This window comes from Triticum aestivum, chromosome 5B (assembly GCF_018294505.1).
Source record: "Triticum aestivum cultivar Chinese Spring chromosome 5B, IWGSC CS RefSeq v2.1, whole genome shotgun sequence".
NCBI lineage: Eukaryota > Viridiplantae > Streptophyta > Magnoliopsida > Poales > Poaceae > Triticum > Triticum aestivum.
The window spans coordinates 380209783-380235477 of record NC_057807.1 but is presented as its reverse complement, the minus strand read 5'-3'; the positions used below and the strand labels follow the sequence as shown (position 1 = coordinate 380235477).

General features: G+C 48.2%; 2 protein-coding genes across 2 annotated transcripts; one reads left to right on the top strand and one right to left on the bottom strand.

The window, feature by feature from the left end:
• Positions 1 to 18: 18 nt before the first annotated feature.
• Positions 19 to 2811, bottom strand: LOC123116172 (CBS domain-containing protein CBSCBSPB5-like). The gene is made up of 13 exons (XM_044537172.1): positions 2623 to 2811; positions 2359 to 2527; positions 2137 to 2269; positions 1911 to 2063; positions 1717 to 1798; positions 1504 to 1617; positions 1341 to 1407; positions 1146 to 1251; positions 998 to 1056; positions 645 to 915; positions 492 to 577; positions 313 to 402; positions 19 to 224 (listed from the first exon to the last, which is right to left on the bottom strand). The coding sequence occupies exons 1-13, from the start codon at positions 2727 to 2729 to the stop codon at positions 36 to 38; spliced, it is 1626 nt and encodes a 541-aa protein (XP_044393107.1). The 5' UTR covers positions 2730 to 2811; the 3' UTR covers positions 19 to 35.
• A 15447-nt stretch (positions 2812 to 18258) lies between these two features.
• On the top strand, positions 18259 to 21425 carry LOC123116171 (uncharacterized). Its single transcript, XM_044537171.1, has 8 exons — positions 18259 to 18581; positions 19468 to 19519; positions 19606 to 19654; positions 20234 to 20329; positions 20528 to 20581; positions 20654 to 20719; positions 20923 to 21001; positions 21135 to 21425. Exons 1-8 carry the CDS (start codon positions 18348 to 18350, stop codon positions 21210 to 21212), a joined length of 708 nt encoding a protein of 235 aa, XP_044393106.1. The 5' UTR covers positions 18259 to 18347; the 3' UTR covers positions 21213 to 21425.
• The last annotated feature ends 4270 nt before the right edge of the window (positions 21426 to 25695 follow it).

Genomic DNA, 25695 nt, shown 5'->3' with positions numbered 1-25695 from the left:
ACATGGGAATGGGATTTACTAGACAGCAAGTACAGCTAGCCGGCTCTTCGCAGATAGACCATTACCCCGAGGCCGGTGACCAGGGCAGCCCCGGCCGCGACCCCGCCGTAGGCCGCCGACCACGCTTCCCGGCTGGCCAGGTCCATCGTCGTCGTTCCGTTGTTAGATGCCAGGCTTCTCCGACCCGGCGTGCCGCCAGAGTAATCCAAGAAGAGCTTCAAACCCTGCAAATGCAAAAGAAACAAAATAGTTCAAACCAAACCGGCTGAATGGAACAAGTTTCGTGATGCCGGTGGATCCATGCATGCATGCCTTCCATCCGGAGAGCCTGGCGTGGTCGACCGCCGCCGTGAGGTCGTCGTCCGACGCCAGCACCACCATGTCCCGGTCCTCGTCTTCGTACTGCAAGCATACGTACGTACCAGCCGGGTCATGCATGCATGCATTTGCCCAGTTTCATCATCACATGTATCCCGTGATGAACCACTCACCAGGATCTGAGGCAGACGGTGGCGGTCGATGTCGGTGCCGAGCCTCTGGAGTATGCAGGTGACCAGCGGCGTCAAGCTCTGCACCTCTGCAGCGCATGCATGCAGACGATAAGTCGTACTCCAGAGGCACGGTCAGTGGCAGTAGGTACGTACCGCAGCTGAAGCGGTGCATCCGGCCTCGCCTGTCCTGGAGCTTGAAGGAGAAGAGAGCGGGGTACGGCGGCTCGGCCGCCTCGTGGATGACCTCGGACATCATCTGGGACCTGGCCGCCTCCTTTTCAAAAAAAATCTGGGACCTGGTCGCGTCGCTCATCAGAGACTGGGTTTCGGTCTCGTCATCCATCGAGCCCAAGGCCATGGCGGAGTCCCAGAACCTCTGGATCATCGAGATGGTCGCCTCGTCCCCGGTGCCGCTGCTCTCAACCTATACATTCATGCAATCAGTAGGAGACATCTCATCAACCAACTCAAACTTTTTCTGTCTTCTGAAAAAAAGGAGGACTTACGATGGAGATGGCGGCATGCGTGATGTCGATCACGTCGACGATACAGACGATGGAACCGTCTGCCCGCACACAGACGGTGAAAACACAGAAATGTGAGTGCCAACTCGCCATTTCTCCTCTGCTCTGCATAGCACATACTAGTATATACCTCTGTCCATCACGGGAAGATGCAAGAACTTGCGCTCCTGCATTGTCCGGAGAGCATCCAGTATCGGCGTGTCGACCGTCGCGCACTCGGGGTCAAGAGTCATGACCTGCAGGTGAATCATATACATTTCAGCTTCCATCACATTCACATGGCTGCCAAGAAATATATCGTGGCGGTTGGAGTTGGAATGCATACCTTCTCGACCGGGGTTGAGTCTGCAGGGAGGTTCCTGGCGATCATTCGCATCAAGATGTCCCTGGAGCTGCACGCCCGTAGACCATTGCCAACACCAAAGGAGGATAATCAGCAAAACGCTCATCTGACCTGACACAAGGAAATGCCACTGAAAGGCACGTACGTGAGGATGCCCCGAGGTTTATTCCCGACGGCCACGACGGCAGAGTTCGCATGCGCCTCCACCATCATCTTGGTCGCCGCGAGCACCGAATCGCCCGGCGCTGCGATCACAACCCTACATTATAGATCCACATGGCATCAGTTCTGATGAACTAACGCACTACATGCGCAGATAACTGAATGAAGCAAATGCAGAGGGGCTCATGAACCAAACGTTGAGTCAGCAGTGATTATTGTCGACAAGGATGGCCTCAACATTTGCTCCTTGAATGCCTCTAGCAACGAGCTCGGGTTACCTGCAGATCCAACCTTATTCGTTTGATAGGGATGTACAGTATAGATGATTTGACTGCAATCAGCACACTTGACATAGGATTGATTGCTAGGATTGCTGCCGGTGCTACGTACTCCCAGAGTGGTACTTGTCGGTGCCGTCGATCACCGCCTTCCCCTTCTCGGACGCCCGCTCCATCCTGGCGATGGCGTCGTAGAGGCACTTGGCGATGTCGAGCATGGCCATCACCTCCCCGTTCTCCACCACCGGCAGGTGCCTGAACTTGCCTGAAATTACACCGGAGCAATTAATTAATCAACTCTTCATATAGAGAAGGGAAAAGGCCAGGTGCAGCTCGACCTTGGACCATCTTCTGCAGCGCCTCCACGGCAAGCGTGTCGGAGAGGACGAAGACCGGATGCCTCGTCATCACCTTCCACACCGGCGTCTCGTCCATCCTGACCTCGCGGGCGATCACCCTCGTAGCAATGTCCTGTAGATTAAATCACAGCTCAGACCGCGCATTGGCAATTCCATTTCCACCTTCCTTGTCGAGAGAAAGGTATTAGCTACGGCATGCACCTTGTCGGTCAGGATGCCGCAGAGCAAGGCGTTGGAGTCGGTGAGGAGCGCGGCGTCCACCCTACGCGCCGCCATGCGCCGGCAAGCCTCCAGCACGGTCGTGCTCTCCGGCATCGTCAGCGCCTTGGACAGCCGCAGCCGCTTCACCGTGCGCTCGCTGCCCAGGGTCCTGCGCCACCGGCCACGCGATGCATGCTTACATTTGATCAAGCATGCATGCATGCAAAGAAATTGATTGGAACGGAGATGGAGGCGGGTACGTACACGGACCGGGCGAGCCCGGGCTTGGGGCCGGCCATGCCGGCGGCCGCCGCCCGCCGGGAGCCGCTTCCCAAGGACATCGTCCGCCTTGGCGGCGACAAGCCGGCCATTGCGCGGCGTGGACGTGCGTACGGCTAGCCGTCTGGGAAATGGGGGCGAAAATGCATGGAAGGTCGACGTCGTGCCTGGTTCAGCTCCCGCCATTTTTTCCCATCCGCCAGGTTAATTGCTCGTTAAATTGCACAAAGCATTGTTGCACTGCCCAATTATAGCATGTGGTGGGAGTGATCTCTAGGAGAAGCTAGTTACCATGGGCTATCACATTTAGAGTAGAGAATGAGAGACCAAGTGAATCAAGCTCGTTTATCCCCTTTTTGTTTTTGAAAAAGAGGTTGGAGCCTCGGCCTCTCCATCAATTGATGCACACAGTCATTCTTATTAAATGATGCGAGACATCGAGACAACATCAACAAATGGAGTATATAACAGATGCAACTATGGCGGAAATATTACATGATATGAATGTAACACCTAGGACTATGTCGACTTCTGGACGGAAGACTGCTTGACGGATGGCTCTCTCCTCCCCTCCCTCGCTCCCTCCCCGCGGGACGCCGTCGGCTTGCGGTTCCCCCTCGTCCCCGGCGTCCAAGTCAGATTCGCTCCCCTGCTCCCTTCTCCCCTCGTGCTCCTCTCCGGGCTATCCGCCGGCGGCGGGGCCCGAACCCCTCCCACCTGCGTTCCCCCCTCCCTGTCCGGTGGCCCTGGCAGCGCCACGGGCCAACAAGTTCTGGGCCCTTGATTCCGACGACTCTGGCTCCGATTCTGATCCTGAGACTCCCCCTCCTCCTCGCTCGGCATCGGTGGTTGGGTTGCCTCCGTTATTGGTGGCGGGCCGTCGGCGCAAGTTTGCTCCGGGGGGTCGGGGCCGGCTGTGTGCGCTTGATGCGGGCCCGGATGGATGGCGTCGTGTTGGCCGTGGGCGCCGGCGCGCCGCTCCCTGGGCGGCGGATCCTTCTTTGGTGAGCCCGGGGGTGGACGCCATGGCCTCACCCGTCTCATCCTCCTCGGTGGCGGTGCCCTCCGGTTCGTCGCCGTCCAGGTGCCTCCCTTCCACGTCGTCGGCGGCGCCGGCGCAAACCCTAGATCTGGGATCGGGTCTTGCGTTGGTGCCCCGGTCCGTGGGCCGGGTCCCTCTGGTCGGTGACGGGCCGTGTGGGCCTGTGTCGGCCCCTTCGCTGGATTCCACGGCTGATTCCCCCCCCCCTCGTGTCTGAGTCTGATGGGCCTAGGCCAGCCCAGTTGAGTCCGCCTCCCCCTTCGGCCCTTTCGACAGAGCCCGGCCTGGCTGGCTCCGGCTATTTATGGGTCCGGAAGGGGTCGGTTCCCCCTTTTCTAGGGTTTCCTGCCTCCGCTGCTGATCTGCGACGGCGCCGTTTCCCTATCCGCCGCTTTGTCAGATCCAAGCCTCCCCCTCCCCTCCTCCTCCCCTTCTCGTCGGTGGTGGCGATGGACCGCTCCCGTGGGTCCTCCAGCGACGCTGTCTCCGGCCTCAAGCGGGGGCGGGACGGCTCTGGCGACGCCGCTGCGGATCTGGAGTTTGAGGCGTCGCTCCGCGCCAAGCTCCAGGCTTCGCGGTCGGAGGCGGGTGCCGCTTCGCCGCGTGCGTCTGGTTCCGGGCCGGTGGCTTCTCCGTCCTTGGCGCCCGCAGCTCCGGTGCATGTGGTCGACCCTTGGGAACAGGCGGCGCGGGGGAGCCGGGCGGGATCTTCGGGCCCCTCCTCGTCTCCTTCCTCGCTTGCTCCCATGGGTGGGCCGCCGCGGGCGCCGGCGGCGGGCGGCGGCGGGCCGTCCCGCTTCGTTCCTCGTGGTGGCTCTGGGGCCCCGGCCCGGCGTCCGGTTGGCCCTGCGGCGGGACGTGGTGCTGGCGCGGGTGCCGTCGGTGGTTCTTCTGGAGATGGCATCCTCCCTCCGCCGCCTTCTCGTGGTGCGAACCGTAACTCCTCTCACTCCCAGGTTTCTAATCCCATCCTCACCTGCTTCGCGTGTCATCGCCCTGGCCATTTCCAGTCTCGGTGCGAGAACCCTCCTTTCTGTCTCATCTGTAGGGAGGATGGACACCTAACGGTGGACTGTCAGAGTAGGATCAAGCCCCCCTCCTTCGTCCATTTTGGGATTGGCCTCCCGGGTTGCTCTTTTTTTGCCATGGACAAGGAAGTCCCCGCAGCTGCTCCCATTCCCTCCCTGTCCAACGTGGGTGTCATTACTGTCCAAGACAAGCGTATCTCTTCACAAGCCCTCTTGGATGAACTTCATATGTGGGATGAAGGGGGTTGGGACTGGCAGATCCGGCAGCTTTCTGATTTCGAGTTTGCGGCCACTTTCCCCTCTAAAGAGAGTCTTCGCATGATGTCTTCCTGTACCAGTTTCACTCTCCCTGTGAATCAACTTGTTGTATCGGTCAAAGCGGCTTCCAACGGATCCAAGACCATATCTCCTCTGTCTGATGTCTGGCTGCTCGTTGATGATGTGCCTCCCAGCTTGCGCACCGCGTCCTTCTTGATGGCTTTTGGGGTGCTTATCGGGAAACCTATTGAGGTCGATCTTGCTTCGCTGTCGGTTCTGGGTCCTGCTCGCCTTCGTGTGTGGTGTGTTGATCCGATCTGCATCCGTGGTTCCGTTGATGTCTTCCCGGCGGCTGGTGGCTTTCGTCTTCGAGTTCGGGTGGAAGGTGCTCCTGGTGCGGTCGCTCCTCCTCCCCCCCTCCTCCCCCGGCCTCGGGTGACGATGACAAGAGCCGGGAGGATGGGGGGGTCCTGAGGACTCGCTGAATGGCACGGATCCCCGATTCACCCAGTCTGCGTGGGATGGGCTTTCTCCTGCTGAGCAGGAGCTGATGAAGGACTGTGCTCCGGCTCCGGCGGGTGGTGGGGTTCAGGGCTCGGTGCCTGGTACGGTGGCTGGTCCTGCGGCCGCGGCTGCTTCAAAGGGCACCCCCTTGTCGGGGGCGTGCTCCAACATGCCCGTGCGCCCCACCTCCCCCTCGCTGTCCGGCATTGAAGATCTACCTCCAGTGGGACCTTCGGCGGCCAAGAAAAGGAAGAAGTCCTCGGTGAAGAAGTTTTCCGCGAAGAGCCGGGCCTCGGGGGACTCCAGGCAGTCGGCGGCTGGGCTCTGCCGCCGTCTGGAGGCGGACCTGGGGGCGGCTTCGGGCCCTTCTTCGGCGGCGGCTTCCCCTGGTCGGGCCCCTCCGGTCCCTGTGCACTCTCCTGCCTTGACCGCTCGCAAGAGTGGCCGCGCCTCCAACAGTGGCGAGCGCGTGGTGGATCGGGCGGCTCGGCGTGCGGCGGCGCGTGATCTTCCCCCTCAGGTTTGGATTCACCCTCATCTCCTTCCCCCCCTTTGGCTCAGTCTCCTGTTAGGCTTGTTTTACCCTCCCATTCCGATGAACATCTCCTTTCGTTATTAGCTGATGTTGGGATATGTCTAGACGCTAGCGTGGGTTCTCCCTCCTCTCTGTTGCAGTTGATTCGTGCTAATGAATGTGCTCAGGCTGATATCGCCAAGGCCAAGGAGGCCGGGACTGGGATGGATGCCCCTCTGGTTGTGGCCGGAGGGGAACCGGGCGAGGTTGCTAGGGGGCAGCTGTCTCCGGTGCAGAAGCGCGGGGCCGGGAAACATGCTAAAACCTGCAAGGCTCTGTGCAGGTCGAGCTTGAGAATTAAAAACCTTTCCCTAAGATGAAGGCCCTGTTTTGGAACATTAGAGGGTTCTGCGCTAGGGGGCGCAGAGACCAACTGAAGGACTAAATGCGCGCTGAAAGAATTGATTTTATCGGGCTTGTTGAGACTCTTAAACCCTCCTTTTCTCCTTCTGAACTATCGGCGATTGCTGGGATTGATAGATTTAGGTGGAATTTCGTGGCCTCTGTTGGTCAGTCCGGCGGCTTTCTTCTGGGCACCAATAATGTCACCTTTGATTTTGTGGCTTTCGACCATGGTATATACTGGGCTAGTATGGTAGTTTCCCTACGTTCCAATAACACCCTCCTTGAACTTATGGTAGTATATGGTCCGGCTGATCATTCCTTGTCACAAATTTTCTTGGATGAGATTTTTACTAAAATTGATGCCTGCCAACTGCCACTCCTGATTGGGGGTGATTTTAATCTGCTTCGGTATCCTTCTGATAAGAGTTCTGTCAATTTCTCCTGGGTGCGGGCCGAGGCTTTTAATGCTTTCATCAGGGACACGGCTATCCGTGAGATCCCGAGGGTTGGGGCCCGCTACACTTGGACCAACCGACAGACTTGTCCTATTCGCTCGGTTCTTGATAGAGTTTTTATCTGCCCTGCTTGGGATGGCCTTTTTCCTCGCTGCTCACTTCGGGCCCTCCCCATCGTCGGGTCCGATCACGCTCCTCTCATCCTTGACGATGGTCTCTGCCCCAATGGCTGCCAAAGATTTCAATTTGACGCGTCCTGGCTTTTAGTGGAAGGGTTCCCTGATATGCTGGCTCAGAAGATCTTGGGCTTTCTTACCTCCCCCCATCGTTCATTTGGCCCTATGGATGACTGGCATTATGTTTCTTACTCCCTACGCAAGTTCCTTAGAGGATGGGCCAAGAACCACTTTGCTGAGTCGAGGCGCGACAAATCTAGGTTGAGTGCTCAAATTAGTGCCCTCGACTCCCGTGCGGACAACGGTGGGCTCTCGGCTACTGAGTGGCAAGTTCGCTATGGCCTTGAGAAGGAGCTTCTGGCTATTCATCGCCAAGAGGAAGTGTATTGGAAGCAAAGGGGTACGATTAATTGGACTCTTAAGGGTGATTCTCCCACGGCTTACTTTTTCGCCATTGCGAATGGCAGACGGCGTAGATGTTTGATTAACAGCCTCATTATTGATGGTGTTAGGGTCTCTGAACCGCCGGTCATTCTCCGTCATGTAGTTCGGTTCTTCTCTAACCTGCTTTCGGCTAAACCAGACCTCGGATTCGCGCTAGCCCCGGGCTTCTGGGCTCCCCTTGATAGGATTTCTCACGCTGATAATGAGCTTCTGTTGATTCCCCCTTCTGAGGAGGAAATTTTTGATACTATTCGGACGGCTAATTCTAATGCGGCTTCAGGCCCTGATGGTTTCTCCATTCCGTTCTTTCGACAATTCTGGCCCCAACTAAAAGGTCTAATTTCTGCTGTCATCCAAGGGTATTGGCTGGGATCGGTTGACATTTCTAGACTTAACTATGCGGTTCTCTCCCTCATCCCTAAGGTCAAGGGTGCGGATATGATTTCTCAATTTAGGCCGATTGCTTTAATCAACAACTTCGCAAAGATGCCTGCAAAGGGCATGGCCACTAGGCTATCTCCCATTGCACATCGGACCATTAGCCCTTTCCAGTCTGCTTTCATCAAAGGGAGGTTCATTTTGGACGGGGTACTTTGTTTACATGAGATTGTTCATGACTTACGGGTGCGAGGGACCAAGGCTGTGGTTCTCAAACTTGACTTTGAAAAGGCCTACGACTCGGTTAGCTGGAAATTCCTTCGGCAAGTTCTTTTGGCTAAGGGCTTTGAGGGGCCTGTTATGCAGCGCTTGATGCAATTGGTTTCTGGGGGGCACACGGCTGTGGCTGTCAATGGCCAAATTAGCCAGTTTTTTGCTAATGGCAGGGGCCTCAGGCAAGGGGATCCAGCGTCCCCTTTACTCTTCAACTTTGTGGCTGATGCTCTATCTCGCATTCTCTCTCGAGCTGCCTTGGCTGGTCATATCACTCCGGTGAGCTCTCATCTCATCCCTAATGGCATCTCTCATCTCCAATATGCGGATGATACTATAATTCTGATGGAACTTAATGATAATAGCCTCACCAATCTGAAATTCCTTCTGCTTTGTTTCGAAGCGCTCTCAGGTCTTAAAATCAATTTCTCTAAGAGTGAGGTTGTAGTGACTGGGGTCTCGGACGAAGAGGCGCAGCGGGTGGCCCATCTTCTGAACTGCTCTTTGGGATCCTACCCTCTCAAATATCTAGGCCTCCCCATTTCCCCGCTTAAACTTTTGGCTAAAGACTTCGCTCCGGTGGTTACCAAAGTTGGCAACAGAGTTCTCCCTTGGCGAGGGCGATATAATACGCAAGCGGGCAAGGTCGCCCTTACTAACTCCTGTCTTTCTTCGCTACCTATGTTCTTAATGGGATTCTATCTTCTCTCTAGTGGGGTTCATAATGGTTTTGACAAGCATAGGGGTGCTTTCTATTGGAACGCAGCGGACAATAAACGTAAGTACAGGATGGTCAGATGGGACATTATATGTCGCCCCAAGGCCAAAGGGGGTCTGGGCATTATTAATACGCGAGTGATGAATACTTGTCTTATGATCAAATGGTGGTGGAAGATCATGACTCTTGAGGAACTGCCACCCTGGCTCTCTATCCTAAAAGCTAAATATTTCCCCTCCTCGAGTCCTATGTTCGCGCCGGCTGCGGGTGGGTCGCAATTTTGGCATCAACTGGTTAAAGTCCGGCCGATCTTTCGGTCCCTTGTAAAATTTGTAGTTAGGAACGGTAAGTCTACGCGGTTTTGGCTTGATTGGTGGGTCGGGGACTCCACGCTGGCTGTTGCTTTTCCGGTTCTATTTTCATATTGCGATGATACTGAGGTTTCTATCTTTGAGCTCTCGGCTAGGGGTTGGGTTCTGGATTTTCGTCGTTCTCTTTCTCCTGAAGAGTTGGAAGATTGGCAGCGCCTTACTGCTTGCTTCCCCCTGCTCTCGGAGGAAGAGGATGCCGTGGTGTGGCCCCTCTCCTCTTCGGGGCGTTTTTCGGTTAAATCTGCTTACTCCAAGCTTATCCCTGGGGGGCGCCCGGTCAAGTTTAAGCATGTCTGGTCGGCTCGAATTCCTCCTAAGATCAAGATATTTCTCTGGCAAGCTGTCCGGAGTAAGCTTCCGGCGGCCGATCAGATTAAGAAAAGAAACAGGCCGGGGTCCGACAGGTGTGTGCTTTGTGGGGCACTGGAGAACACCGAGCATATTTTCTTTCACTGCTCCTTAGCTAAACTTATGTGGAGTTGCATCAGACTCTGGTTACATGTAAATTGGTCCCCTTCCTCCTTTGAAGACCTGAGGCATTATGTCAATCTTCTTTCTGGCCATTCTAAAAGAGTCTTCTTAGTTGGATGGGCTGCGATTGGCTGGTCGTTGTGGACTACTAGGAATAAGTTCTCAATTGAACATATTTTTTCGGCTAATCCTGTCAATTGCTTATTTAAAGCCAATGGTTTCTTGCAGCAGTGGAGATTATTGACTAAAGAAGGGGACCTCCAGGCCTTCGACGCCATGCTATCCAAGATGAAATCTACGGCGTCTGGGCTTCTTTGGATTTCTTTGAGGACGGCTTCCTGAATGCTCTTTTGGTGTCTGGTTTAGGCTGGCCTGCGTGCCATGTAAGGCCGCTGGCCTTGTAATGATACTTTATCTTCTGCGCGTGATACTTTGTTGGGTGTTGTTGTTGGTCATATACTCTGCCTGGTGGCTTTATCTATAAAGTCGGGCTCTCGCCTTTTCTCTAAAAAAAACTATGTCGACTTCTTCCGCAACAACGTGTTCAAGAAGGGATAAAGGGTCAGCCTTGCCAAATCGTGGGCGCTGATGGTGAGCCAACAAATTGGCGAACGATTCCAACGCCCTCATTTCTACCAATACATTGGCGCAAAAAAACGAGGGAAGAGTGTAGGAGCGCTTGCGTACCAATTATTTGGATCCAATCCAAACGCCCACGCCACGGCTGGTCAACGACTAATTTTTTAGCCAGACAGCTAAAGGGTCTAAACCAAACAGCCTCAAATGCCCTCACGCTACCGTCATGACGAAGACAACGTCTTCAACAAGATAATGATGCAAGTTCGCCGCTGCTGAGTCTGACCAGCAAAGGCCAGAACTAGGGTTTTCACCCCGGAATGAAGTGTGTTTGAAACACCATCTTGGCAAGAGATCTTCCGACAGTCACATCTCCCAATACTCCATGCTAGGCCAGAGTGACACTAGTAGATGGGTGGGATGTATGCGCACCAAAGATCATCATCATGGCCGTCGGGAGGCCGACCATGCCGCGGTGCAGAACTAGCCGCTGCCACTTCACAACAACGTGAGTCGACCTGCAACATCCACCATAACTCTGAGGTTGTTGCCCCAGCGTCCTTCCTGTGAATAGAGAGGCGGATGCCGCCGAGTTTGATGTCGACCGGGAGCCGTTGGTGCACTTTTCCCGATCATAGCATGGGAGCCAGCTGCCCACCAACAACCACCAAACGTGTCTGCGCCATAGTCGGGCACCCGCCTTGCCACGCACAGGACTGATAAGCGTGTTTATTCTTATTGATAATTTTTTTCCTAGAGAAATGATCTTGCTATTTATACAATTACAAGAGTCGTGGTCGATCACCCTTCGTCGGCACCCTTCAAAGTGTGCGAGAACCAACTATAAAAGATGATTGGTTGCACGTGTTGTAAGCACATAACTATTCGAATAACCGTGCCCGCGATTGTAGGACTACTTGGTTATTTATGTCTTCAACGGGTCACTTGAACCTTGAATTAAAACGCATGAATATAAGTGTAAGTGCTATGAATTGATTCCTCAAGTTGGAACGATGGGGGTTTATAGTGTTGTAATGTTTGTGGTGCATAAAATGGATTGTACTCAAATTCACTCGTCTTCGGAACCCCTTTCCAAGACTATTTGGTAGTCATTTGTAACTCAATAGCAGGAAAATGTGAAAACTATTTTTTCACAAAAAGATGTCCATATATAAATCACTAGCCATGGAAACTTCCTTACAAAGTTTTCAAGTCTGTCAGAACCCTGTGTCCCCATTGTTAATTAAGGGGTAGAACATTTTTGGCTATTTTCCGATGGCAATAATATGGTGACCCTGTGGAAGGAAGTTGTTGATGGCAAATGGTATCAAGTGATGACTATTGAGCCTTAGGTATTTGGGTTTTATTGGTTTTCTATTTACTAAATTATAAAGATCATTGTCTCATATTATTTTGTGGTAGCTCAAAGGTTAGACTTTACTGACATCCTAACTCTATTCTCCCTAACTGTTTGTCCAATCGTTTTGTTTTTGTCATTGCCATGTTGTCTTCCTATGGGCTCTCTGTTGAACATGTGTGATAAGAATGATGTTGGAATAAAACATAATGTGTGCACACTGCATTGTTTGTGTTTGAGCATGTTCAAACACATGTATGGAAGTGTTAATCATGTGTTGTGTAATTGCATTTTTAAATTACCGTTGAACTTTTTTTCTTGACAAAAAGGCAATATGGCATCCCAACTAAGATTTTGAATCCCAGTGATCATCTTCAGCACGACCCATTTTCGCTTTGCCGGTGGGAGTTATTTTCATTATAAGATTAACAACAAAGCCTTGTGAAGAACATGCTCAACAGGAGATGAAACATTCAGGTTAAAACAAGATTATTGCGTGTTGTTCAAATCGTCCAGGCAACCTTGGAAGCAAAATCCATAATTTTGTGTTTAAGAGCGATCCTCCTTCTCTCGTACAAAGGCCAACCAAATCCTTGTGCGAGGGCGATGAATATATGTAGCCCTAATGCAATACCAAACATAATAAGACAGATGACACCCAAAGAGCAGGTGGTCAACATCCTCAACATTAGTCCACACCATACATATACTACTCCCATCATTACAACATATAGTGTTGTATACAAACAAATTCTTAGAAAAAATATGCCTTTATAACCTTTGACTAAATTTATAAAGAAAAATATGAATTCAGTAATACCATATAAAAAAGTAATTCATGGTGTATTAATAATGCCTATGAAATAACACCCACCAACAACTTAGAATTATAACTATATCTAAATAACACATCGACACATTCGCGAGACCATCCTTATTTATTAACTTATTATAACTTGGATTCTGCCTTGGAATAAAAATCAAACAAATATTTTTTTTCAAAGGAATGTTCTCACATATCTAACCCCCTCCATCTAAAGTTGCATCATACATATACTACTTAGAAGATAAATGCCCTACAGTTGGCTAATCTTATTTTTGAAATCAAAATGAGTTGCCTGGTGGCATCTACAATACGCTGATGATACTGTTATTCTTACTGAGAAAAATGACCTACAACCAGCCAATCTTAAATTTCTTCTGTTGTGCTTTGAAGCCATGTCAGAGCTTAAAATGAATCTCTTCAAAACTGAGGTCTTTGTGTTAGGATGCTCGCCCAAGCAATCTTGTGTTGCAAATATTCTTAACTCTAAGCTTGGTTCGTTCCCCACCACCTACCTTGGCATTCCTATCTTTCCTCTTAAGCTTCTCGTGGGTGACTTTTGGCCCACTGAGCTAAAAATTGGCTCTAGAGTCGCTCCTTGGCGTGGCCGCTACCAATTTTCTGTTGGGAAGGTCACACTTATATTAATTCAAGCATGTCCAGTCTACCGACTTTCATTATGGGCTTTTATCAGTTATACAACAGCGACCACACGTGCTTTGGTAGGAATCGTAGTGTCTTTTACTAGAACTATATGACACCCCGCGCATTGCTGCGGGTATACTTGTTTTTTTTTAGGCATATTTGTATAAATCTAAAGAATTGTAAAAGTAAATGTATGAACATATATTGAGTAACAGAGAATAAGGGTTGAAAAGATAGTATCTTTTTTAGTATCTAGTGTTTGCGGAAATGAATCCCCTGTATAAAATTGAGAGTTGAAGTACAAATGAATGATAAAGTCAATCCTTGTTAGTATGCAGAACAAAATGTAATGTCTACTTTTTTTTCCATTTTCTTGTTTGGACCAGGGTTACCTTCTACTCTATTTTTCGTGGGGGGTCACCATCTAATCTTCATAGGAACAATGTCGAAATAAAATGAACAACTCTAAATAAAAAAAGAGAGGGGTATTTGTCTTCAATTGAGAAGCCATTGTACACTACTACACTCAATCCATCGTCACACAACACTGGAACAGTAGGAACAGATAAATAGGGTGTAGAAACTTGCTACAACCCAATTCCGTGTTAACTGCTTGATACAGAAATTAAGCTTTGCGGGAAATTAGAATATGTAGATATAGAAACATTGTACTCTCAGCGGATTGGCGAAATTTAATCGGATAGTTCCCGCGTAAATCCTACTGAAAAAACTAATAGATGTGACTGGTGCAAGATAAAACAATGATTAAAACACACCATGCATTAGATGGAAATAATCTAAACATAACCAAAATAATGAAAGTTAATCCCAAAAAGACATATGTCCAGAAAGAAATACGCAGGAATAGAAATCTGGTGGTACGGCAAATTAGATTGAAGCCTGCAATTTGTGGTCTATTCCAGCCTTGAAGCAAGAGGGCTCGTGGGATGAGGAAATTGCTTGTTCATTGTTCCTTCAAAAACTAATGGGGGAATAAAAAGTAGAGGCGCTATAGCTAGACAGAGATTGTGGCACGGGAGAGTAAATACATGTCCTGCTGCTCGCTGGCCTTCCTAGAGATGGTGACATTGATTAGGAGAGTAAATAGACGGCCAGCTAATTGCATACCTCGCCGAATTCATTCATTTAGTGACGTGGAGAAATGAAGGAGGAGATCATTGTCGTGAAGTGGAGCGTCTCTGTGGAGTAGTAGATGGAGCGTCGAACATCAATTATTATCGAATACCTGCAACTGAGGCTGTTTTATCTTCAGAAGAGGTTGTTCATGGCCATAGATTGCAACCGGGGAAGATAAACAGTGTACATGGGAGGAGCACTGGACTGCAGCGGAGGTGAACCGCTGGGCTGTGTATGCTTGGTGTGCACTTTTTTTTTATAAGAACGAAATACTGAATCCTATATACCTGAACAAATCCAAAAGAACAAATCAACAGAGAACATACCTGAGCAGAGTACAAAACATGAACTCTAACCATACTCAGGATGTGTACTGTCCTTGCCGCAAACCGATCAGGACATAACGGAGCAGGACGTCCAACCGATATGTAGGATCCTAGCTTGACAAAAAAACTGATACCATTGGTACAGTAGAAGCTCCTCTCCGAATCAGTCGGGGCCACACCCGCTGGAGGAATTGGATCCAGCACTCCTGCCTGTTGTCGCCGTGAACGGAAGCCATGACCTGCGATGCCAACAGATCGGCTCTTCAGGAGAGATATTACTCGAGGGCAATCGAAGCGAAAAGTCCATTCTGCACCCGAGCTCATATGCTCCCGCATGAACAGTAAAATCGAAGAAAAATCGAAAAAAATTCAAAAAATTCTAATTTTTTTTTGAGACAAACATTGACAAAAGTTCTAAATGCCTGCAAAAATTCGTCATGAAATCACATTCCTAGAAGGCGTGGCAAAAAAAAACAAATTCAGTGCTTCAAAATGCGTTTGAAAGTAGCTTTTTCAGAGTATTTTTTTTGTTTTTTTTGCCACGCCTTCTAGGAATGTGATTTCATGACGAATTTTTGCAGGCACTTAGAACTTTTGTCAATGTTTCACTCAAAAAAATTTGGAATTTTTTGATTTTTTTTTCGATTTTACTGTTCATGCGGGAGCATATGAGCTCGGGTGCAGATTAGCCGCGTCCCAATCGAAGGCGTTTCTTTCTTCCGCCAGAAGAAAGAAAAGGCGACCTCGCCGCCAGGAGTCTTCCCCGCCGCCACCGTCCGGCGGCTCCCCTCCGCCGGCGGCCTCGGTCGTCGGTGGTGAGGGGGGTCGCCGGATCCACGCGCGTGGATCGTTTTCTCTTTTGTAGATTAAGATTTTAGGTCGTTCATCGTCTTGGCTTCGGCGGCGGCAATGACGGCGCTGAGTAAAGTTTCTTCGGATCCTACTCCAACAAGGCGATCGGTCCTATGGTTGGGGATGGATTTGGCAATCAGTCTGTTCAAGCAAGGATTGCGTGGCGGCGGCGACATCCTTGTGGTGGACCTGTGTCCTCGGGCTCCGCCGTTGCGACGGCGTTTGCTCCAGCGCCGGCGCGGAGCTTGGGAGGTAATCCAGGAGCGGATGCAGATTGTGGTCTACATCGGCGGCATCTGGAAGATGGTGGATCGTGTGCTGGGTTCGCGGTTCGTGGATGGCAGATGTGGTTTTCTCCTCCGGCATTCTAGTCGTGTGGGGGTGCCAGATCTAGAGTTCGATGGCGTGTCCGGGGTGTTGCCCCGGTCTGATTCGTTCAACGGTAATGGTTTTACCTTTGGTGAACCACCTTGGAGGTCCGCAAAGCTGCATGTCAGTGGTGGAGCCGCTACGAGCTCGGGTGTGAAGGTGATCTGTCACTTTTCCTTTTGGTGGCTACTGTCGTGGTTCCAGAGGCAGGTAACGGATGTTGGTGTCAAGTTCAGGGGTTTCTTCAATCTTGATTGTAATTTTACTTCTTGGTTGTTGTTCCTTTGTGCAAAGACTAGTTTTCTGCTGTCTTTTCAGTTTTGCCAGGTCGGTTACGTGACTTACTCGAAGGACGTTGGTGTCAAGCTCAGAGGATTCTTCAGTCTTGTTTGTAATTTTACTTCTTAGCTGGTGCTCCTATGTGCAAAGACTAGTGTTCTGCTGTCTTTTCAGTGTTGTCAGGTCGGTATGTACGTGGCTTGTACTATGATCCTTATGATATAAATGAGACACGTATTATCATGCAAAAAAAAATTCTCCACAGCAAATATTTCCCTAATTGCCCCCTTTTCATGTCCACCGCTCACGGGGGCTCTTAGTTCTTTAGAGCTCTTATCAAGATTCGAGACGAATTTCGTGGTTAAGTGAAATTCTCGGTTGGTTCTGGTTCCTCGATCTGATTTTGGCTCGACTGGTGGATGGGCGAGGGGCCCCTCTACCTCGCATATCCTACCCTTTTCTCGTACTACTCCAACATGTCAATCTCTATTTCAGAGCTAACCTCAGCTAATTGGAGCCTTGGCCTACGATGGACATTGTCTCCCGCAGAGTTGGTGGATTGGCAGGCTCTCACTGCTGATCTGCCGTTGCTCTCAGATACCCCGGACCAGATCTCTTGGCCCCATTCCCCTTAGGGCAAGTTCTCAATCAAATCAGCATACCTTAATCACTCTCGAGGTTGGCTCTCCCCAGGTTTCAAGGGCCTATGAGCTCAAATCCGGCTCAAAATCAAATATTTCTTTAGCAGGCCATCAGACAAAAATTGCAGGCTAGTGATCAAATTCTTAAACCTAATGGGAATGTGTCTCCCTTATGTTCTCTTTGCGGCTGGACCGAGAACACCAAGGACATTCTTTTGAACCGTGTTTCACATAAGCTTGGCTGGAGGTGTGTTTGTTCGTGGTTGAACGTGAATTGGAACCCATCATCCATTGATGACTTCCTTCCTCTAATCCTAAACCTCTCCGGCCAATTTGCTATAGTCTTATGGCTTGCTTTCGGTGCTCTTGTGTGGGCTTTGTGGACTATTCATAACAAATTTACGATTGAACATCTTTTTCCTAACAAACCTGTCGATTTTTTTTAAATGGCTGCTTTTCTTCAATAGTGGGGCCCTCTCACTATGGCCGGTGATGCTGATGCTATTGCCCTGATGGTCACCAAGATCCGAGCTTCTGCCATCGCCCTGCCTCCCCAAAGGTCCCCGATGGTGAATCTCGTCTAGTCTAGTTTCTTCTTTCTTTACCGGACCTGCATGTCCTTTGGCTTGATCCTATGAATCTATCTGTACCTAGTTTGCCTTACTTTCTGTGAACCCTGTCTTGATGACTTTATTATAAAGTTGGGCAACTGCCTTTCCTCTAAAAAAACGTCCATGTAGCTAAATCATTAAAGACAACACTTTGAAGCTGTAGTTGTAAGCCTTGCCACTCATCATTTTTCAGATCCCCAAACGATCTACGGAGAGTAAGATGACCAACACAAAGGATTTTCATAATGCTTTAGATGTTTCGCAGTGTGCATCCTAATTATGCAGAGGACGGGTGTTACTCATAATGCTTTTTTTGCGGGGTAAAGAGAGATTCTATTACTTAAGGAGGCAAATCAGCCAAACACAAGTTTTACAATGTCACTCAAACCTGAGCCCAACTATACTGCAGTACGAGGGTGCTCCTCCCATATGCAGCTAGTGCATGGCTGACTTTATTTCGCGAACGACTAATAGCTGTAATAGAAATCTCCCTAGGGTCATCAACAACCATCCTCTTGATCTCTTCCACCATCACACGGACCCTCGAGCGATCGATCGTCCTGGCGTTCAACAACATGACAGCTTCGGCCCAATCCATCTCGATCATAATGCTTTGTATCTGCTTGATGCTACATTCTGAGGTAATAAAAGCACCCTTTATTGAAAAAACAGAAAAAAAAAATAATCTCAATGAGTGCATCAATCTACACAGATCTAGGGTGTTACCGTTCTTTTTGAAAGGAAAAAAGAATGCTATTCTCAGTGAACCTTCAGGCTTCAGCAATAGTATCCGGATGAAACAGAGGCTAATGCTCACCAGGTCAAATCAGTACAAAATACGTAGTCTTCAGGTCTTCCAAAATTATGACCTGTGAGTTTACATGAAAGTTCACTCGAGAAGTTTGCCATCAACTTTGCAGTAAAACGCAGAGCATTCTCAGCTCCTAGTGACCACTCCAGACCACGCAGGCTGCCACGATACAGGGGATACATATCCATCGGCTTCCGACCAACGACCCACCCACGGCCGCGTGCGTGACGTCACCCGGCGCGGGACATGGCGTCGGCGTCTCCGCCTCCCCCTCCCCCAACCGCCGGCGCGCGGCCCAATCCCAGCATACCCTCCCACTCGTCCTCCTCCTCCTTTTCCACCGTCTCCCCCCGCGGCCCCATCCCCCTCTGCGGCGCCTCGAGGGCTTCCTCCGTCTCCTTCCAGCAACGGCGGGCATCCCCTCTCGCCGGAAGGTCGCGCCTACCAGGCCCCATCCGCTGCTCTGATGCCTCCGGCGAGGTGGCGAACTCTCATTCATTTTACCCCATCATTTTCTAATCAGATTGGTAATGTATGTGCAAGCGTTTCTTCCCGCAAGATAGAGAAGTATTTGTTCGTTTTCGGTTGACTAGATTGATGTAGGGAAACCAAACTAAAAGAAAAGACTAGATTAAGGTTGGCTCATTTGGGAGACTGTTTGCTGTACATGATGTGTTTCTCCCCTGTTTGTAGTTCAGCAGCATAGTGCCCAGTTGATAATCATGGTTTTTGCGATTTTATCTTTCAAAATGTGTGATAGCAGAGCCCAGTGTGTCCCACGTGGAAAATTTACCTTCTGCTTCTTTTTTCAAAGAAGTATGTGCATGTGCTACAGTTGAGTTCATCTGGTGTGGAAATAGGGATATTAACTGGGCTGTGGTATACTTCCACTAAAAGAGTGGTAACTAGTAAGTAGTAACTAATGCAGAAAGTTAACAAAAAAGTGTTAGACTGTTTGTTGTCTTCTTGGAACTAGAAGATAATAATTCTGAAATGCTGTGGTAAAATTTGAATTTGTAGTGTGATGAGAGTTGAGGCAATCAGCTAGTCATGGTGCTTCTTTGATTGGCAAAATCATGAAATTACTTGCGCTTTTGTTGGGTAGACAAAAGCATGTCTGAATGCGTACATCATATTCATGGAATTTATGTTGCATCGTTGAGTGTGTAACTCTGATGCAAGTTTTGATCTCTTGTAAATCCCCTACCGTAGTGACGGGCGCTGTTATGTAAAGTTTTAAACAGCTCATTGAGGTAATAAAGAATTGATGGAATTCTTTTAAAAAATGAACACTTATGATAATATAATTTAGATTTGTGTACATGTTTTTTATTGGTGCATATTCTGATCTGCATTTTCTTGTTAGGTTGACGCAGTTAATATTGAAGAAACCAAGCAGCCACAAGGAGGCTCAACCGGTATGATATTTGTGGCCCGTACTAACTTTGCTTCTCCAATTTTTTTGTTTTTTCCTAGGGCTGAATTGTTTTATTCTTTCATACAGGGGAAAGAAATAATGGCAAAGACTTGTTCAGAAGATTTTCACCTAAAGAGTATTCACAACTAACTGTAAATCCAAAGACAATAATGCATCTTCGTTTTATCTTGTCCCATGACAGTCTTTAGAACTTCATGTATATGTGTTTCATGAGCTTAACAGTTGAGTTTGCATTCTGCACGAGAATGTACTCCAGAGGGCCTCACCAAAGTTGGTGCTCTTGTATTTATTTGGGTTTGCTTGATTAGTTAGTCTTTTATGCAAATATATGTGGGCAGAAAAAAATTGCTAGGCTAGGACTAACATATAGCATATAATGGTAGTGTGAGCAATACCCTTACATTTGTAACTGAAGAACCTTGCATCATCTATCTAATTGAGGCTAACGACTCAACCCTAGTCATGGATTGTTATACCGATACCCTTGCATGTATTACAGAAGAACCTAGCACCATCTATGTAATCGAGTCTAATGAATGTCAGGTTCAAGCTCTCAAACCTTTTTCATGATTGTACCAATACGTCCCCTACGGGAAATTATACCAATACATGGAATGACATATCCTGTTTACTCTTTAAATTTTGTGTTATAAAATGATAGTTCACCATTTCTCATGTCTTATTGCTGGTTCAGGTTGCTAGAACAATTGAAGAGATATGGTGCTGCTGGAGTTTTGTCATATGGACTACTTAATACTGTGTATTATGTCACCACCTTTTTATTAGTTTGGTAAGTGTCCTGTCATGCCATCCTGTTTCTTAGTTTTACATTACTTTGAAAATGTAAAGTTTTCATCGGTCATGAGGAAAAGATCATTAATTCACTTAAATACTTGTTTCACTTCGTGCATTTCCATGAGCCAAAACAACTGCAGATGCAATAGGAGCATTGGATGGGAAGGGAGTCACTGAATGATTTGCTTTTCAGGTTCCATTTTTCGCCTGCTCCTGGTAGGATGGGCTATGCTGCAGCAGTGGAGAGGTAACCGTTGTAAATTCTGCTTTTTTAAGCAGTCTCTTCTCACTATAATGTGTTCTATACCAACTAAAGCAGGTTCCTTAAATTAATGGCAATGGTGTGGGCTGGCAGTCAGGTTACTAAAATTCTTCGCGCAGGAGGGTGAGTCAGTCTCCAACTCAGTGTATATAACTTGTTGCCCAGATCAGTGTACCGAAGCATAGTTGGATACTACTCTGCTTTTCAGTGGTAACTTGAGGAACATCCTTCAAGCCCACAAATTTTCAAATTTTAATGAACGCATTGCTACCTGTCGAAATCTGTTGCCCTCTGTTCTGAAAGACAACTTCTTTGTTTTACTCCAGAGCTCTTGCACTTGCTCCTCTTGTTGATAGAGGACTGAGATGGTTCACTGTGAAGTTCAACTTCCAGTCAGAAGGAAAGGTGAAATATGTGACATCTCCCCTTTAACTTTTCTATGGGCAGCGGTTTCTTCGAACCTAAAGGAATGGTAAGGTGTTAGGTTTAATCACCGACCTTCTAATGCATTTTTTTCCTTACATTTACCATCTTGTAGGCATTTGCGATGATCGTAGGGTTATGCTTTGCACTTGCTGCGCTTATGTTCGTTGGATTGACAGTACTTTGGGCATAGCGCATATGTTGCTGATGACGTCGATGGATTATGGCAAAGATGTTGTGGAGGTACAGCCGTACAGGCATTCAACATTCACATTTAGCTGATAGGCTTAGTTACAACATTTTCAGCATAAATATTCCTGTATCAAGGACCTGTCGGCAGTGTTCTTTAGTCCTTGTAATGCAAACAGAGTTTGTGGTGGAAATGGAATCTGTTTTGATGTTTAAACAGCCTCTGGAGTCAAACATGTTGATGTTCTTCTTTCTAGCAGCTCTGATGGATAAACTGTGAAAAAGGTCCATATCCGTGCTTCATCTACTGGTTGATTTAATCATGGTTTGTAAACTCCAAAAATAAGACAAATTTGACAATAGTGTTACGGTCAACAGGCCACAAATCCTCAATACAAAGTGAAACCGAGTTTAACCACTGTGGTTCTCTTGGAGCGGCTGTAATTGGCCAACTGATCTGCAACTCTATTCTGACTACACGGTGATTTTTCTGAGGAAAAACTCCCTACTACTCAACTCTTTGATCTCTAGAACTAAATTCCCATAAGCTGATCTAACCCTGAGGAAAAACTCCCTACTACTCAACTCTTTGATCTCTAGAACTAAATTCCCATAAGCTGATCTAACCAAACCATTGTTTGACAAAACTGAAAGTGCTTCAGAAGAATCCGACTGCACGACAACTGGGAGAGTGTTGCATGTTGGATTTCCTCTCTGCCTCGGTGGTATTGATGACTTCACAAGGTTGATTGCATCCTGACGGGTTATTTCGTCCCTTTGACCGGAAGGTGTGCTATGGGATATGGGTCCAGTTTTTTAGCACTGCCCGGACTTGTGCTACCCGGCGCTAGACCACTATGGCTGGCTGGATGGCATGTTCCGCCATCTCTTCCGTTTTCATTATTGCTGCCTGGCGGACTAGCGGGTATGCTTCATGTTTTTGCTGGTCGTACTCTTTCCTCGCCCGTCAACAGTCTGGTCGGTTCGCCTGGTTTCCTTCGGCTCATGTGATCCCGGATGGGGGTTCTCAGTTCGAACGGGTCATGTCATTTGCCGTGGGATATGCGGTAAGTTTTTCTATTAACATAGCTGGAGCATGAAATAATGAAATGTACGGAGCCGGGTGTGGGGTTGTGCCGCGGATTCCTGTTGTTGTGTCCCCTTGAACCGAAGACGTGTTCTGGGACATGGGTCCACTTTTTTACTGTTGCCCAGACTTTGACTCTTGCGGCTGGTCGGATGATATAGATGGAGAGAGGGGGGTGTTTCAGTATGGGGTTGATAAGGATGGATAGAGATAGGGGGAGAGAGTGATTTATTGAAGGAACGTTTGCTATACGTGCCACACATAGTTCGATTGGCTTCCGGTTTGTGGTTGGTCTTTGCGTGGTTGGAGATGGTTGGGGGGAAATCTTTCACAAACAAAGTATCGTGCTATCAAAAACAAGTCGTCAAAGATAGCTATGGGCAGTGACGATCATCACGGTAAATAGAAAAGTAGTACGAACATAATCATTTGTAGACAGTTGAGAAACAAATCCATCAAATGGTTCGCTTAGCTTCCAGGTTATGGTTGATCTCTACGCCATTGCCGGCGCGCCAGCCGGGTGTGCCCTTCCGACCAGGGTTGAGCGTTGCATGACCGGGCTTGCAACTCAGTTGTGCCCGATCGGCCAGGCGCCATCCAGCCAGGGCCGCACGTGCACCCTGCTCAAGGTGTGAGCGTTCCATGCCGGCCTCTCGAGTCAGGTGCACCCATTGGAATAGTAGCAAAAATGGCTGCCATGGCAGAGGTTTCAGAAAATGTTGCTATGACGGCCGTTTTGCACTGCCATGGAAGAGGTTTTGGGATCAAATTCAAATTAGCATTCATGTATTGATAGACGCAATGTGAATGTTGGGTCGCCGCTCGGAACTGTACATCGTGGGCGAATGTGACGCGTGTCGTATGATAAGATGGATAATGACCAACATGGAGCTCTAAGCCGCATCTACACCAACCGGCTAGACCCACCAGCATTTGTCTCTCCCTAGCCGCACCAACCAGAAACTAATCTACCGAACCGCACCGGAGGAGGCACCTCTAGGCTCACCAACAGGACAAGTCTACATGCTTCTAAGTAACAAAACGAATGTGGACCTACCAACCAATCCTAATACGACCGCGTATATGAATATGTGGGGAGGCAATCAGGCAACACCACACTAAGGGCCTGTTCGGAGTCTCGCCACTCCGCACGACACCGCTCCCGAAGCGGCCCGAGCTTCATTTGAAAACAACAGAGTGGAGAAACAGATGCTCCGCGGATCCTCATATTTCTCGGAGCGGTGGATTGCCGAACAGGCCCTAACATGACGACCAAGCCAACACCAAAACGCATGAATCAAGTAACACCCAGACCCGAACAAACCGAGAAGCAGCCTCTCCAGTGAGCTCCCAACCGGCCACCGACATGGCACCAAGCATAGTCAGACCCAGACAGGAAAAGCAACAACAGACACCGGTTGATATGGTAGTCATCCAATGACCGTGTAAGACTAAGGTGGGCATGCAGGTATCTGATAACGTCTAAATGGAGTATGGTAAGCTGTGAACGGTAGCGCGGTGAGTCTACGTGGAGTGGTCGGGGTATAAATTGAGCATATGAAGCATGAACCCGTGTGCATGATAGCGTTTGTTTCTTTTGCCCACTTTTTGGCGGGCTTCTGTTGTCATTTGCGCCTACTTGACCGGAAGGTGTGTCATGCTATGTATGCTCACTGGCTTGCCCATAGCTTGGGTATCGTGTCATAAAAAACAATTCGCCAGTGAAAGTTATGAGCAATGATCATTGTCAAGGCAAATAGAAACGTAGTATGAACATAATCATTTGCAGACAGTTGAAGAAAAAAATCCTTTACATACTTCACTTAGGGACTGTAGTTGGTCTCTGTGCCAATTGACACTATGGGTCATCTAGTATACATTACTCAAGAAGTGTGAAGAGAGCAAGATTACAAAAATCCTAGCACTCAACATTGAGTGACCGCTATATGAATTTTAGGCATTGCACCATGCTCCTATGTCTTTTCTAGCTGCACTTTTATGCCCAGTGGGGGAAATATGTACAAGTCGGGGTGTGGGGGGGGGGGGGGGGGGGGAGCTTGGAAATAACCGTGAAGAAAATTTATTCCAGTCTTTCCATTCATCTACAATTTTATGCCAAGAAACACCGACATAATTAAAAAAAATGAGAGTAGAGTACCCATACCGTAGCCATTAAACATGGGCAACGATCTGTATAAGCTCCCCTATAGGATAATATTCTATTTTTGGCCTAAAAACCTGAACAAGCTCTATAGTGAAGGAATGTAATTAGTGAAAATCATGAAAATAATGATAGCATTGTATAATTGGTTAGTGTCATTGAAACTTGATAATTACGAGGAGGCTCCAACTAGTTGGTATGAATGCGAGACAAGAAATCAAGATTTACAGAGCCAAAGGAGAAGGATCAAGGGAGTCACGACTAGTAGAAATATTAACAATTTTATGAGCCTGTAGATGAGCTTGTGGTGTCTCAAATGACAACTATCCCAGTTATCAACCCAAAAAATATATTTGCACAAGCGTTAATATTTCTGAAGAACATCATCACAACAATGGATCTAATTCTTTGAAATAAGCTCATTGTATTTTGGAGATGAAGCATATACCTTGACAAAACCCTCAATGGCAATTACTACTACCCAAGAAAACAAGTCGCTAAGGAATTTTTGTAATATACATTCATGACATAGTCAAGTTCATACTAATAAATCAAGAAGAGTAAAGAGAGCAACACTTCAAAAATCACAGGACTAGATGTTGAGTGATGGGGATGTGAATTTTTGGCATTCTACCATGACTCCTGCCTATTTTAAGTTGCACTCTTATGACCCTTGGTTAGTGGCAGAAATATGTACAAGAACCGCGGGGGGGGGGGGGGGGGGGGGGGGGGGGGGGGTGCACTGCCACCCGACCACCCCGACTTGGAAATAGTTGTGAAGAAAATTTATTCCATTCTTCCTAGTTATCAACAATTTTATGCCAAGGGAGATCGACATTATTAAAAAGAAAATGTGCAAACAACCAAGTCACCACCATAAACCATGTTGAATATGAGACCATCACAGGTACCATGCAAAAGACATGTGATCTCATAATGATATTGTAGATTGATCACCGGCTCAAATTCTTTGACAAATCTCCCCTTGATGATGTCGATAATTATTATGATCAATATCATAGTGCACCTATGCAAGAATTTCTAATGAACCAAACTAGAAAAGGACACCTTCAAAATATCTTTTAGGATATTAGTTTGACCTATAGATTGTACAAAACATTATAGGATATTAGAGTGGACACAAACACATATAAATACAATATTTATACGGCACAAACACACTCATCACCTCTCCCTTGAATTCTCTTTTTCTCACCATGTTTACTTTGATTAGAGTTC